General features: G+C 38.2%; 1 protein-coding gene across 1 annotated transcript in view; it reads left to right on the forward strand.

Annotated features, from left to right (window-relative positions):
- ARAP2 (ArfGAP with RhoGAP domain, ankyrin repeat and PH domain 2) overlaps positions 1 to 14,994 on the forward strand; it is a 114,432-nt gene that overhangs the window by 18,284 nt on the left and 81,154 nt on the right. The window contains exons 7-8 of the mRNA XM_010020956.1: positions 3,931 to 4,051; positions 6,907 to 7,088. Coding sequence (XP_010019258.1) covers positions 3,931 to 4,051; positions 6,907 to 7,088 — 303 coding nt within the window. The remainder of the gene's footprint in view (positions 1 to 3,930; positions 4,052 to 6,906; positions 7,089 to 14,994) is intronic.

A 14,994-nucleotide genomic window follows, 5' to 3' on the forward strand; every position in this document is an offset into this window, starting at 1 on the left:
AATTCTGAATCTTGTATCTGCAGTGGGGATTTTTCTTTTCTTTTGAAGGTCACTGAAAAAGTTACTTGGAGGTCAATTACTGTAGAATAGTGCTTTTTGTGTATTCATCTATGATAGGAGATTCCAGAAATCTTGCCTTCAGCTCAGGGGATTATTTAGTGTGTCACACAATGCATAGAAAGCTACCAACTCTGCACTGTCTATTCAAAGGGACTCTGTGATGGGTTGGAGTATCAGGACCTTGCAAAAAGCTTGCTCTGAAGCCTGTTTGTCTCACTTTTCCTGGAATTTGAGTATAAAACCTCACTCTTGGTATTGACAGAATTGCTGGTTGGTCTGTATTTGTATAGTGTGACCAAATCTGTGTGTTTGATTTGAGTTACCTGTGTCTAGAACTTTGTATGTTTGAGAACTGCGAGGCCTAAACCAGTACTGGGATTTGAGAATTTAGTGAAACTTGGAGTAGCTCGCAGATAGGAGGAAAACGTAGTAGGCTACCAATAGTTCTCAGTGTACAGTGGGATTGTGTTGGGTGAGCAGAAGTGTCACTGGGGAACATGAGTTTTTGGTGCAGTGGTCTCTGCTGGATCACTACTCCCATGCCCAGAGTATTCCTATTGCCTGTTAGATGGATACCAACATGTTCCTGCTGTTGCTTTTGTGTTGTTGCTTTGACATTGTGAGCAACTGTTTGCAGATCCATCAAGACCTCCATGCACCTTAGGAGATGATTCTGGTGAAAGACAGGGATAGTTACACAGTTTGTTGCAAGGCAGTGGGTACCTCCTCCTAGCTACGTGTTTACCTATATGTATATATTTAAATGGGGAAGTTGTTGTTTTAACTTTAGGTCTTAATGGCAAGTTCCATCTATTCTAATGTGTTTGCCCAAGGATGTTAATACACAGACAGCATGTTACACGTTTGGTTTCACATATCAATTAAAAGTAGTTCTCAAAAGGAAATTAATCCATACTCAAGTATTTTTCTGATTATTGCAAACAGGGAAGGGTAGACTAGGTGGAATGAAACTGTTTATTTTACCTAGAAACACTACCTGTGAAATAGCTCTATTTGTCATTCGAATTAGGAACTTGAGAGGAGTGAGGTTCTCAAGAAGTGGTGTGCTATGTGGCTAATGAAGAGTGAAACAAGTAGAGGATGGGCAGGGAAGGCACAGAGGGCAGCATTCCTGAAAATGTGTACTTACTCCATCTAAATGATTTTCTGAATTATTTAAACCTTAATTTTCTAAATATTTCTCTAACTTGATCTGGTTGTGCATCGTCTTCTAATTAATAGAGACTTTATGTCTGAATATATGAAAAAATACTTAGTTTTCTACAAAAAGCATCTGACCTAGGAACAGTTTTTGTTTGAATCTGTGATGCTGTTCATTTATATGTACATGGTCCAGAGCAGCTTTATGTGGTCAGAGCAACATCCTGTGTGGTTTTGTCTTAACAGAATGTGGTTAACTGAAGTGAGAGCAAACTGAAGAGGGGAAGGTAGACTTAGAGAATTCTTTTCAGCTACCTAATATGCACAGCTTTTGTTTTGAATTTCTTCCTACTTTTGGCAGAACTCTGGTGCTCTAGCATGCACTTTATAGTAAGGCAAAACTAGCTGGTTATGTTGAAATTTTAAAGTAAAAACAATCTTCAGGTCCCTAAGATTTAAAATTTACAAATATATTAGTGATTTAGGAAAATGTCTTGCCATTTCATGTAGAGAACTTTTAAGTATTTTGTTGTGTTATTTTGTATGTGAACATATCAAAGTTCACTGTGAAAACAGGTGGATCGTTTTCATTCTTGAAATAGGTCATAAGCAATCTGTTGTGGAAGGAAAGCCAAAGCAGTGAAAAATGGTGTTTTCCAGGATCTTTCATCCTAACTCTGAAGCACATCTGTCAAGGAGTGACATTGGGATGTTCTTGAAAATAAAAGTTTTCATCACAGAAGTTGATATCAAAAATCCATTTTTCTTCCCCCCCCCCGGAAGTTAGGTTAGAGATTTTTTTTTTTTTTTAGGAGCTCTAAAACTAGTGTGCACCTCTCAGTAACAGAAGCAGTATCAGTCAGGTTCTTGGCTCTGTGTGTGTGTTTTTGTTTTCTATATTCTTAAATAATTCACTTAATTTCTGGTCGGGAGTATTTCAAACAGAGGAATTGTATCTTGATCAACAAGAGCTTTTTAACAGTAGTCATTATTTCTTGCCTGGGAAAGAGAAGCTGCTGCAGAAAAAGGGTTGAGAAATTATTGTGGTTTAAACTGTATTTGAAAATAAGTATGCCTTGGAAAATCAAGCTTTAAAAGTGCTGATTGTTTACGTAGGTTAAAAGGAAACTGAGTTTCTGAGTTTGTGTTTTTTTTTTTTTTTTTTTTTTCCCAAGCAAATAAAATAGCTGTCTGCAACAGTCTGAATTACTCTCTTACAGTACCAAATACGGCCAGTAGATGCCTGCAAACACCATAATATAATTATATCTGAACACCTTTAGAAACAGCGCGTGTAATGTTTGCTTTGCTATTGTGAAGGATTGGTAGTTGACATAATGTCTAACCTTATTAACAAATACGTTAAAATCTCTCTTCTAAGTATAGCCATAATAAAAATAGATGTGCAATGTTAAGATAATTGAGTGACTGAGTTCTTGTGTGTAATTACAGTAACATGTTCACTACTGCTGTATTTCGATACCTCTATTTATTTATTTGCTAAACTACATTAACTGATGTATATTAGTAGCTAGAAGTGAAACAACGTAAGAGTGAATTTGGTGAAAATCAGTAGTATATTAAACTCGGTAAACAACAACAACAAAAAAATCCTGTGTATCCTTCATGCTTAGCATTCACAGTGGTTCCTCAAGTCCTTGTATAAAGTCTATTGTAATAATTTATGCTTCAGAAGGAAAGTTACTGCAGTACAAGTTCTTTATGGGGAGCTGACTCTTGGACTATTACTGCGTCAGAGCATAAATCTTAGCAGTATATCTGGATTGTCTTTGTTGGAAAACTAATTGATCAAAGCATAGTGGGGACAGGATCAGCAGCATTAACTCTGGAATCCAGGAATTCTGCAGAAATCTTTCTGAAATGTTGTATGTCTGATGAGCACTACATCCCACCTGACCCCTACCCCTTGGGAATACTTAGGTAAATTAACTTAAAAGACAAGTTATGGTAGAGAAAGTACTTGTAGCAATTCCTTTTTCCTGTTTTGCTTCTGTGTTCAGTTGTCCTGATTCCTAGTTGGAAATTGGCAAATATTGGGGTCCTCCTACTTCACATAGTAGAAAAATACCTACCCTACCCAAGCTTGAGGATACTAGTTAGTAATGACAGGGCAGTGGATTTTTTCCGGAGTCCAGAGACCCCTTTGAGTTCAAAATTAGGGATAAAATCAGTGTATTTACCTTTGTCTTCATTGGCTAGCCACGCTGGAGTGGGGAAGAAACAGAATTCTTTGGGATTTTCTGCTTGGAGAAGGCACAATTTTTTCTCTTGTCTGATCCTATTTTATAAGTATAATTATATCTTTTTTTTTGTTTTATTTTTATTGTAGTCTGTGCAATTTACTTTGACATAAAATTGTAAATTTAAGAGAGCATGATATGCCGTGGTATTAGTGCTGTTAGACAATTTATGAAGTATTTTCTCAAGTATATGCATTCTATCTCACCATGGGATTTGACTCTGTTAGAAGGCAATAGGTATGCATAGACCCGTAACAGAGAAGGTGGTGATGTGTAGGTAGTGAAGTGGTTTACTTACTGATTCAGTTTTGTTAATATCGTGGTGAACTTCTAGGAGCACATCCTGTGTTATGTGAACTTCCTAAACATCGAGGCAAGTAGTATTACCTGAGAGACTTTTAACGTTCCATGAGAGTTACTAACTATTTCTGTTGCACTTTTGTTTTAGGAAGTGTTCTCAAAGGGAATAATACTGCTCTCTGCTATAGCAACAGTAAGAGTTCACGGGGAGAATAAATTTGAAATAGTCACATCCCATAGGACTTTCGTCTTCCGTGTAGATAAAGAAGGTAAGTAGAACGTGTGTAATTCCAGTGATTGCCAAAAAGCCATATGATCACTGCTGATAAATTATGTTTGTAAAATATAACTTGTTATATTGCTAGAGATATTTCTGGAATCCAGCTGATTTGGGCTCATGAAGTGAAACTGGAGATAACTGTAAACTTTGTAAGAACAACTGAAATTGTCAGGGAATGGCTTTTAAAAATATTAGAATAAGAATACTGGTTTTCAACTCTTCTGCCTCCTCCCCCATCCTTCCCAAAGATGGATTTGTCTGGACGTTCCTAAAGCCTCACTGGCAGCTCTTACAGCTTGTGTGCTCTCAGCCATCTGCTCCGAGTCACCACTTGATATAAAATTGAGAAAGAGCAACAATGAAGTTGATGTCTGGAATGTGATGCTGTGATCAAAGGAAACCTGTTTTTTTCTGTGTGCCTTTATTTTCTGCCTTTTACAGTATTTTCAGCCATGTGTTGGTAGAGAATACAAATGTAAATTGTAGTAGGGAAGTTACTGTGCCTTTTAATGTAATGCTTTATCAACCTACAGCTGTAATACGTGAAATCAGTATCAGTACATGTATGACTTATTTGTGGAAACAATCAAAATTGAATACCTAGGAAAAAGAAAAGATACCAATATGTATTTACAGCTACATGCCAGACACATTATAGCTGAGGGTTTCAGCATTTCCGTTATCAAATCCCATTTTTATGGGTTAGAGCTTGGTTGTAAATATTCGCTGCAGGCTATAACAGGAGTTCAGCATTAGTGAACAAATCCTGCTTATCAGGTTTGGTTCAAATAATTTTTGGGCAATTTTGTGTTCTTAGCTGGGTTTAAGTATGTCTATTTTTATTATTTTTGCCTTTCTGTTCCAAATTTGTTTACTTTCTTTATAAATTGGAACATAACTATCTTAGTGCAACACATTTTGTAGGGCCATAATTTGCTTTATGGACCATTGCCTTTGCACACCATAAAAATGTTAACAACTTATACTGACTTATAAAATGTATTCAGAGCAGCCACTTGTTATACATGAAATTGCATTTTCACTTAATATGTAAGCATCTTTGGATACAGTGGCCTGCCTGTAAAGCTGCTCTCTTAAGGTTAGAAATGTGTGCTGTACGAGTAATTTGGTCCTTAGTATAGCCAGAGCTGGATGATGTGTTCATAGTAAACTATGTAAATAACCCAGCTTCCTTTCAGTTATGTGCACAAACTGTTACTTGATGATATTCCTTCTTTGGATTTGTGGTTGGGAATTTTTCTGAGACTATTTGAGTGGTAATTAACTTCTTTTCAAAGATTCTGAAATTGAGACTTTAATACATATTTCATCCTGTGGATCTTAGTCCTTAACTTTCATTGCTTTCTCCTGGAGTAACAAAATAAAGAATGATATCATTGTCTTCATTGACCTGTGTCCCTTGGTACCAGTGTTGGTCTGCAATCAGTGGATTATAGCGCTCCTTTTATTTGCTTTCAGCTCACTGATTTATTTTTTGGTATATCAAGAATACATTATTTTTCTATTGATTTAAATATCTAGAGGGAAAAACTCTCTATGTAATGCTTTCAAAAGTTTAGGGGCAGTGGTGGGGTAAAAATTTAAGTAGTTTGAGGACAGCGATGACTTAGAGCATAGTCTGCTCAGATGCAGCATGATTTTCTTTAGCTGGCGTGAAAATCCATTAAAAAACAAACCAAACCATCAAACTTTCAGAGTAATTTGATGCCCTCAACTATAGTGAAGCATTCCAGTGATCTTTTTGAAGTACTTAGAAAAGGTGTGTGTGAAAACAAAACTTCTGAGAGAACTTGGATGACTCTCTCTAACTGTCTAGTACTAGTCTTTCAAGCTGCTATCTTCCTCATCTTCAAACTATTTGCTGATACTTAAATTTGTTCCTTCTTAGTTTTTTTGGTTGCACACATGTATGAAGTAAGCATATTACAGTTGTTACAGTGCTCATTGCAGTTTTTTGGCACTGATTGTGTCATCTTTATATGTACTGTGGATAGAACTTCCCTTCCCTCCCTGTACCCCATCACTATATTTTACAACCTGAATCTTTCAGAGCAAAGAGTTCAAATATTCATGATGTGCCAATTGCATGGGGCACGACTTAACTCATTCAGAGTATTCAGCATTAAAGTATATTGATCTCAATCCGATGAAATATCTGAACATAGTGAATGAGACTGGAACTTTATTACTTCACCTCCTTGTGTTCGTGTATTTGTAAGATGTTAAATTAATAATGCATGCGAAGATACTCAAACATGCATTTTCTTAATTACTCAGTACCCTTGATAATATGGAGCTTAACCAGTACACCTTAATGGAATAGATTGTAAATTGCCAAATGTTTTTGCTTAAAAGCATGGTGAAACATAGAATAGCATTGGCGATGGCTTGCCTCTTCAGTGATGGCTGATATTCAGGCTCCCTGGTTTTTGCTTTCATAATTCCTGTAGTTCTTTCTCATTGATTTGGCTTCCATAAGGTAAACATGCTAGCTGTCGCCTCCTTCATTCTTTAAGCACTCTGGAATTAAGCATCTTAGAACAAGTAGACGTGATTTTAAGAAACTTGACCATCCATTTGTATGACTTACAATTTGTGTGTTGATTGTTGGGAGTTAATTGACTGTCTGTCTTTGCTAACATCTTCACTGGTACGGACTTTGATGTTATTTTTATTTTACACCCTACTTTTCAAGGTGTATGTTTTATCTGATGTTATACAGCTTTACCATCAACCAGCATAGCATAGTAGGAAGAACAAGAAAACAATATGTAGGAAGAATGTAGCTGCTGCTGAACTGTATGTCTTTTTTTTCTTGTTTAGAAGAAAGGAATGACTGGGTTAATACGATGCTCAGTGCCTTGAAATCACAGTCTCATAACAGCTCTCAGTCTCAAACTTCTGTCACCCCTGAGAAAAGCGGGTATCTTGAGCTGAAAGGATACAAAGCCAAAATCTTTATTCTACTTCAGGGGAGTAGTGTGTGGATCTGCAAAAATGAGCAGGTAAATTTTTCATATGCTTTTTGTGAATGCTTATAAAGATGGTTTAACTAGTGAGTTGGAAATTGGTAGCTCTTTGTGAATAGGCGTATTTCAGTATAAATGCATATCTCTTTCTATGTAGTACTTTATTGCTGCAATTCTCAGAAGACTTCAAAAAGCAGGGCAAGTATTATTATGTCTATTGTACAATGGAAAAAACCCGAACATATAGTGAGGTGAAGTGAAAAGCTCTAAGTGTCACAACAGGTTAGAGTCAGGGCTGGGATTAATTGACTCTGAAAATCTGTGCTATAAGCACTCTGCTAAATCGGAAAGCGTATTTTGTGCACTGGTTTAACTGTCCTATAACACAGTGCTGTGGAAAGTGTACTATACAGAAGTAGGTTGTGGTATTTAAATAATAGTTCAGCTAAATGTTCCAAACTGATGTTCTTTGTGTTTTTAAGAACCTAGATTGGCCAGTCTCTGAGTGCACTGTAGTATTTTAAACAAATCCATATTAAAAAACATGATGTAGGCCTGTATTTTAGCTTCCAAAATCTAGGGCTTTCTGTTTTGTTTTGGTCATGACTGTTATAATAAAAAGCAGTTAACTGTGGAACTGTTTAGTGTACTGTAGAGGGGGGATAAATGAGGATAATTGTATCCAACTGTGTGAACTAGTGGAAGAAAAATCTATTGCAGGACATGAAATGGTACGTATTACTTCTGTGTGAGGAAATCAATGACCCACAAGTAACTGGAAACTGGGAGGGCATTTGGTGGAGGTGTTGTTACATGCTTGTGCCTTGTTCTCATTTTCTTTCAAACTTGTGTACAGGCAAACTCCTGTTTCAAATGTGAATGGTCTCTCAGACTTGTCATTTTGGAGGTCATCTCACTTCATCTCCTGTTATCCTCTCAAGTGTGAAATTATTTAGATGGGCTTGAGGGACTGCATAATGTTGAATATGAGATTTTACTATTCTTTCCCAGGGTATGGCAGAAAATTTGAGGCTGAGAAAGGCTGGGTTTTTTTTTTTTTTCCTACTTTTTCTCTTCCTTGGAGCACAGTAAGTTTTACTTTCTGGGTACATTTTTTGAGGTCAGTCAACAATCAACTAATAAAAAAATGTTTCATTTGGTTCGTGTGGTAAGGTTTCGGTAGTGGGCAGGGCTACAGAGGTGGCTTCTGTAAGAATATGCGGGACGCTTTCCCCATGTCCAACAGAGCCAGTAACAGCTAGCTCTATGAAAGACCTGCCACTGGGTAAGGCTGAGCCCATCAGCCACAGTGGTAGCACCTCTGTAAGAAGGGAAAGAAACCCAAACCTGTACAAGGTGAATGTGTGAGAGAAACAGCTCTACAGACACCAAGGTCAGTGCAGAAGGGGGAGGGGTAGGAGGTGCTCCAGGCTCAGGAGCAGAGATTCACCTGCAGCCCATGGTTCAGACTGTGCTGAGGCAGGCTGTGTCCCTGCAGCACGTGGAGGCCCATGCTGGAGTAGGGGGATGCCTGAAGGAAGCTGTGACCCCGTGGGAAGCTCGTGCTGTAGCAGGCACCTGGCAGGACTGGTGCCCCCGTGGGGGACCTACACTGGAGCAGGTTTGCTGATAGGACTTGTGACCCTGTGTGGGACCCAAGCTGGAGCAGTCTTTTCCTGAAGGACTGCACCCCATGGAAGGGACCCAAGCTGGAGCAGTCTGTGCCTGACGGACTGCACCCTGTGGAAGGGACCCATGCTGAAGCAGTTTGTGAAGAACTACAGCCTGTGGTAGGGACCCATACTGGAATAGTTTGTGGAGGACTGTCTTCTGTAGGAGGGACCCCACGCTGGAGCAAGGTCAACCCGCCACACATGTGATGCAGTTTATGGATCTGTACTGTTCTGTAGCTATAACAAAACTCCACAAATGATTTAGACGTGTGACATTAGACATACCAGAAGGGTATTGGCTACATGCCATGTGAATTTAAGCCTGCAGCATGTGTTTTGCTGAATGAGCACCATGGAGAGAAATTTGTCTTCGTAGTTGATGGTACTCTTCAGCTAAACTGAAATCTCAGTCTTGATTATTGTAATGAATAGGTGACCTGCCAGTTTGTTTATTTAAGTAAAGTTTATAGTTAGAGGTCTTTAAGGAGGGACAAAACCAAAATGCAAATGTCCTCCCCCCCTGCCCCAAGACCCTGCACTTCACTGATGTTCTCTTGCATCATTCCAGTAGAAACAAGTTGACCACCTTGCTTTACAGTCTCTGCCTGTGAGATGACCCACACTGTGCTGCAGTGATCAGTGTTACTGTTCTGTCATGGTATTTAATCAGTGAGAATCCCTGGATTGTATTCTCATCTATGAGAGTCTTCTCTTTATGGATGTTCACTGTAATAAGCCACTTCTAGCTTCAGAATCAATACTGTGTCTCATGCCCCTGAATGCTTTTGAGTGATCCCTTATGGATGTTCTGAGCTTCTTGACTAAGGGACAAATACTGTACTTTAATGAGGTATACAGACTTGTGAAGGAATTTCTCTTCAGAGTTACCAAGCATCCAATTTTTGCTTTCTTCCTTCTGTTAGTAAAACAGCATATAACGTGGGAGCATCTTTCTTGCCTCTGTTGATATGGGGCACTCCCAGCTCTGTCCACCACGCTGAGTCACTTTTTCTGACACTGTATGTTGATACAAAACTGTTACTGAACCATTCATTGTTGAAGGATTCTTGATTGATCGGTTATGTTGTCAGATTACAGATTATGACTAAAATAATCTAAGACTGCTCCCCCACATCAATTTACTTTCTTACAGATTTTTGAAGAATTATTATTGTGTGTGTGCATGTGTGTGTTGATTCTATTGCTTGTGTGGCTCTATGGTAGGTAATATCTACTCTGCCACTTCAACATCATTAATTTCAGATTTGCCGTAGTTGATCATGAAAGCAAACCCATATATGGCCTTTTTGCTAGATACTTATTCCCTCCTATTACATGGGTGCTCTGCAGAGATCACTGACTGCAGTGCAGCAGAAGGCAAATCAAAATCAAGCCATGAAACAGAATGAATGTTAAGACATGTGAGCAGCCTGTCAGCTCTTTCTGTGTGTATATTACAAACAAAGGTGCAAAACCAGCTTCTTCCCAAAGTTTATTTACTTACAACCAAAAATATCAAATGGTCCTCCATTTCAAAAATGACTTTGTGTGATTTCTGGCTATTTAGGAAGCAATAAAAATAGCTTCAGTCTTTAAGCTTTTATAGTCTGTAATAGTCTGTAATTCTTCTCTCTGTACCTCTTGTGTTCTATTTTCAAGTTGAAAACAGAGTTAAGTTACTGCAGCACTGAAAAAGACCCCAGTACTACAGGATTAATCCATTAGAGGGCTCTGTTGTTCTTTCCCTGTCTCAAGTTTGTGCTTCAGCCAGCAATTATCAGGCAAATATGTCCAGGGATGTCCTCAAATCCTGTTCATATTGGAATTCACATCCATACTAGAATGACTCCCAGAGAGACTTAGAGGGGTTTATTATAACTACAGTGCTGAAAGACACCTATTTAGACTTCTTACAGTGTTGAAATGAGATCGGATCAAGCCGATTCATTGATTTCGATTAAACTCAATAGAGGAGAGTCTGCTGTTACTATGAAAGAGCTTTCTTTGTTAAAAGTGGAGAAGATGGTAAGCCAAATGCCAAATCCTAACATAACCACCGTGAACTTCATGAAGTTCAGATTGAGATCAGAACATCATGTCTTGGGCCCATTTCTAGTTAAAGAGTGATTGGTTTAGCTTGAGCTTCTGGCAGTGATATACTGCTAGTATGAAACCATCAATTTCTTTTGACTCTGCATGTAGTGTGAATTTCTTAAACTTCCTCTCTGGAGCAGAAGTGAAAAATAGATTGTACAGAATCAATTTGTTCAACCTGCAACTTGCTGAAATTCCCATTTCTACTTCAAAATCATTCGTGCTTAAATAAAAACATGTCATCTGATCCTTCATGACAGCTCAAAGATTGGCTTGAAATGTCAGTCTGTTATGATGGTGCCAGTGAAAACCTCTCCTTCATGACCATCACTAGGGCTCTGACAGATGCTTGCTGGCTCTGCTAGACTGTACCCCCTTCATTAGACAGTAGATACCAGTGAATCTTAAATACACCCTGTAGTTGGGGGGGGAAGGGGGGGGGGGAGCTGGGCATCACAGTGTTCACACTAGAATTTGGCTTTGATAAAGAGAATTTAGGATCCTCTTTGTAACTTTTCTGGGTGGTTCTGAAACAGCTGTATTTACCTGGGATATTTGAGGAAACTTTGCCAAATACAGAGACTGGAATGGTATGTATGGCTGTGTGCCATAATTATTTGTGACGTTTTTTCCTCCATGTGTGACTTCAAGTTAAAACTTGAATAGTGATGAGTATTTTCTCTGTAATGTGCAAGCAGTAGTACCCATTTCTTACCAAAACCCTCTTATTTCATTTTGGCTCAATGCTCTTATTGATTTCAGAGGGTTTTTTGTTTTGTCAAAGATTGAAATGATTTGCTCTGTGGCAGATGGACATGTTTATTCATGTTGAGTGAGCCACTAAGAGAGTGCCTAGTAATTTTCATTTCCTCTCTAATGCTAATGGTGCACTTAAAGCAAAACTGAATGATGTCAAACGAGGTAGATACAGGAAATCATATTCAACAGGTAGAATATGGCAAAAGGTATGATAATGTAGAGGACAGATAAGGGGATAGGTGGAAGGACAAGTCAAAGATGATGCTTGAGGCTGGTGTTCTGAAACAGAGGAAAGGATGTGAATGTCAGTGGGAAGTGGAGGGGGGTATCTGTGTGTCTCTGTGTATAAGAGCAGAGGTGTGTTCTTATCTCTGTTAAGAAACACAGGCTTACAGGGGAGTGCTTTGAGCAGCATGTTGTAGTGGAAGGTGTCCCTGTCCACAGCAGGGAGGTTGGCCTGGATGATCTGGTTGGTCCTTTCCAACCCAAACCATTCTATGAATCTGTGAAATACAGTGCCAGAGGCCATGTGGTTGGGATTCGTGGGTAGACATAGAAATCTGTGACTTTTTTGGTATACAGCCCTAAGAATTTATCATTCTATGCAATGGAATTGTTCATTAGGAAATGTTCTGTTTTTCCCTGGAGAAAATGTAATCCTAATTTATAATCATGAACATGAGGGATGAGAAAAAGGAGTCCTTAAAAAAAAATTAAGTAGGGAGTCTATTAAGTACAGTGGAAAGTGTCTAACAATGGAATGTGAACAGAGAATAGTAGGTAAATGAAGTCCTGAAGATGAGTGGCAATGATTGTTTGTCATGCTAAAGCATCATGGAAAAAAAGCCTGTTGTATTTAGTTTCTCTGTTGTATCACTGTGATAGTATTTGTGAGTATGAAATGAGTCCAAGGTGATGGCAACAACAGTCTGAAAGAGTTGGGTAGAGGCGTTGAATGTAGGTTGAATAGAAAGCAAAATAGTTGCTTAAAGATTGTGAGATCTTAGGAGAAATACTGAGTAAAGCAACTGATGTTTTTGGAAAGGAAGGTAAGGAAAAAGCTAGAGGACTGAAGGCAACAAAAGAGGGCAAGAGGAAGAATGGGTCTTTCAGAGAGTTGGTAGGTGGTGAGAGAAGTGCCTGGTATGCACTGGGGTGGAAGGTGGAATTACTTGAATTATTGAGAATGGTAAAGCAGGAAACAGTGCTTTCTGTGTTGTTGTGTTCTCCCTCTTCCCCACATTCATTTGCCCCCCGCCCCAAGCGCATGTGTCCTTTTGGAGATTTTGTGATGATATTTTGTAATAATAACTGGGAAGCTCTCTATAAAGATGCTCTCTAAAGCAAGAGTTCTCTACTTAATTGCTGGTGCAGACCATGATCAAACATGTTTACAAATGTGAATGAGCCTGTCCCGGAATGCCTTAAATAGGTGGAGGTGATAGAAAAAACAAATGAACATTTGTCCTCCTTTGTCCTTGTGTGATTCATTCAAAATGTACTCTTTATGTAAGAATGATACAGATCTGTAGCAAGATGTTAAAAACAAAACAAACCCAAAATTTACTGAATATATTGGAGGGGGGAAAATTAATACCAAGTGGTTTAAAATCAAATATACTGGTACATTGGTGACTTGAAGTGGAAGCAAATGATCCAGCCTCTTTTAAATACAGTTGTTTGCATCAGGCTGTAGCTGGGATGATACATTAAGGTTGTATTCCTAATTTCCGAGCAGTTCCTTAGCAATAAATTCATTCCTATCTTCCGTGCTCAAAACCATGGCAATGGTCAATTGCTGTGCATGACATCAGAAACAACTAAGGCAGGAAGTAACTGGGGAAAACAGTTTTCCTTTAAGAGATCCTGAGAACATTATCTGTCACTATATGTGTTACTTACATTGAAGAACCTATAGCTTGGCTTTGAATACCATAGTAAAATAGTCTATTGGATCAAAAGGCCTACATATAGGAAGCACAGAAGCGTTACGTGTACTTTCATGTATAATGGTAGACCAGGTCTGCCTTTACTTATTTTAAATCACACTGAGTTATTTCTTCATTTAATGAACCTGAAGGTTGTATAATTGGTACATGTGCATATATATGTATATAAGCAGTTAAATAATGGCATGTTTTCTTTTTGTGTGTGCAGTAAGAAGGCTTGAGATAACAATGAAACTGAAAAAAAAAAAGAATACTACTTACATCTTTCTTCTTTCAATAGCTCAATTTACTGTGGAGTTAAATGCAGCTAGAATGTTATTTTGGACGTTGATTCTTGTTTAATTGTAATTGGTTCTCACAGGAGACATGATGAAAATCTACTTCATAGCTTTGATTTGCTTTTTCTCCTTTAAATTGAGGGCAGTGTAAACCACAACATTTTTCCTTCCTACCTGTTACTTATGTGCAGTTGCCATGTTTGGTTCAGAAGTAACTTTAAACATACCAGTGGTGACACTGATCACTTTTTTCCCTTGGTCTGCATCCTTTACTTCAGGTATTAAGCTAATTAACATAGCTGAAATATTAGTACTTATGTAAAGTTACAGAGCCATTACAACAGTGAAGAGCAGAGCACTTCTGAGGCAGTGTAGGCAACATATCCTCACTGAAGTCTTCATTCCACAAAATTAAAGAGAGGTATGAGTATATGTCAGTGTATGTGAATTCCATGCTCTAATTAAAAATACTGTGATATGCCATTGCAAATTATTGATTATTTAGCATATATCTTCTGTTATTGACTTACCATTTTTGAAATGTGTTACAACTAAGTTTACTAAATGCAGTTTATGAATTCAATCTTTAATTGATGTAGCTGAACTCAGCAAGTAATGTCGCAAAAGGAGTTTTTTTTTTTTTTTTTTAGTACATTGCTTTTATGATAAAGAGCTAAGTTGTATGGATATTATTTTGTGAGGGCTAAACTTTAGCAGAGAGGAAAAGCAATATTCTTCAAGACCGTAGCATTCTGTCATATCTATGATGAGTATGATCAGATGAGCACTGGCACTCACATTATGATGATTAAAATGTTCTCCTTGGTTGCAACACTAAATAAAATGGATTAGCATGCACCAGCAGGAGACCAAAGAGTGTGTCTGCAATTCATTAATGTGCCTTGCAACTGACAGTAATGTCTAGAACCCTGAGCATTTAAAAGCGGGTGATTGATCATGAGGTGTTTAGCTTGCAGGAGCTGAACAAGCAGGAAAAGCGCAGTTGTTGATGAAGAAAACTGGTTTGGCATTCATGAATTTCTGTTGTTACTTCATGATAATTTTCAAGATTGGGTGGTCTCACTTCAGTCTCTGTTGGAGTTCATCGGAGTATGGACCATTGGACTTTAAGATGCCCAGAATTTGTACTCACCATCCCCCCCCCCCACACCCATTTTTTACTTTCTTT

Source organism: Nestor notabilis, unplaced genomic scaffold (genome assembly GCF_000696875.1).
Source record: "Nestor notabilis isolate BGI_N333 unplaced genomic scaffold, ASM69687v1 scaffold9918, whole genome shotgun sequence".
Taxonomy (NCBI): Eukaryota; Metazoa; Chordata; class Aves; order Psittaciformes; family Psittacidae; genus Nestor; species Nestor notabilis.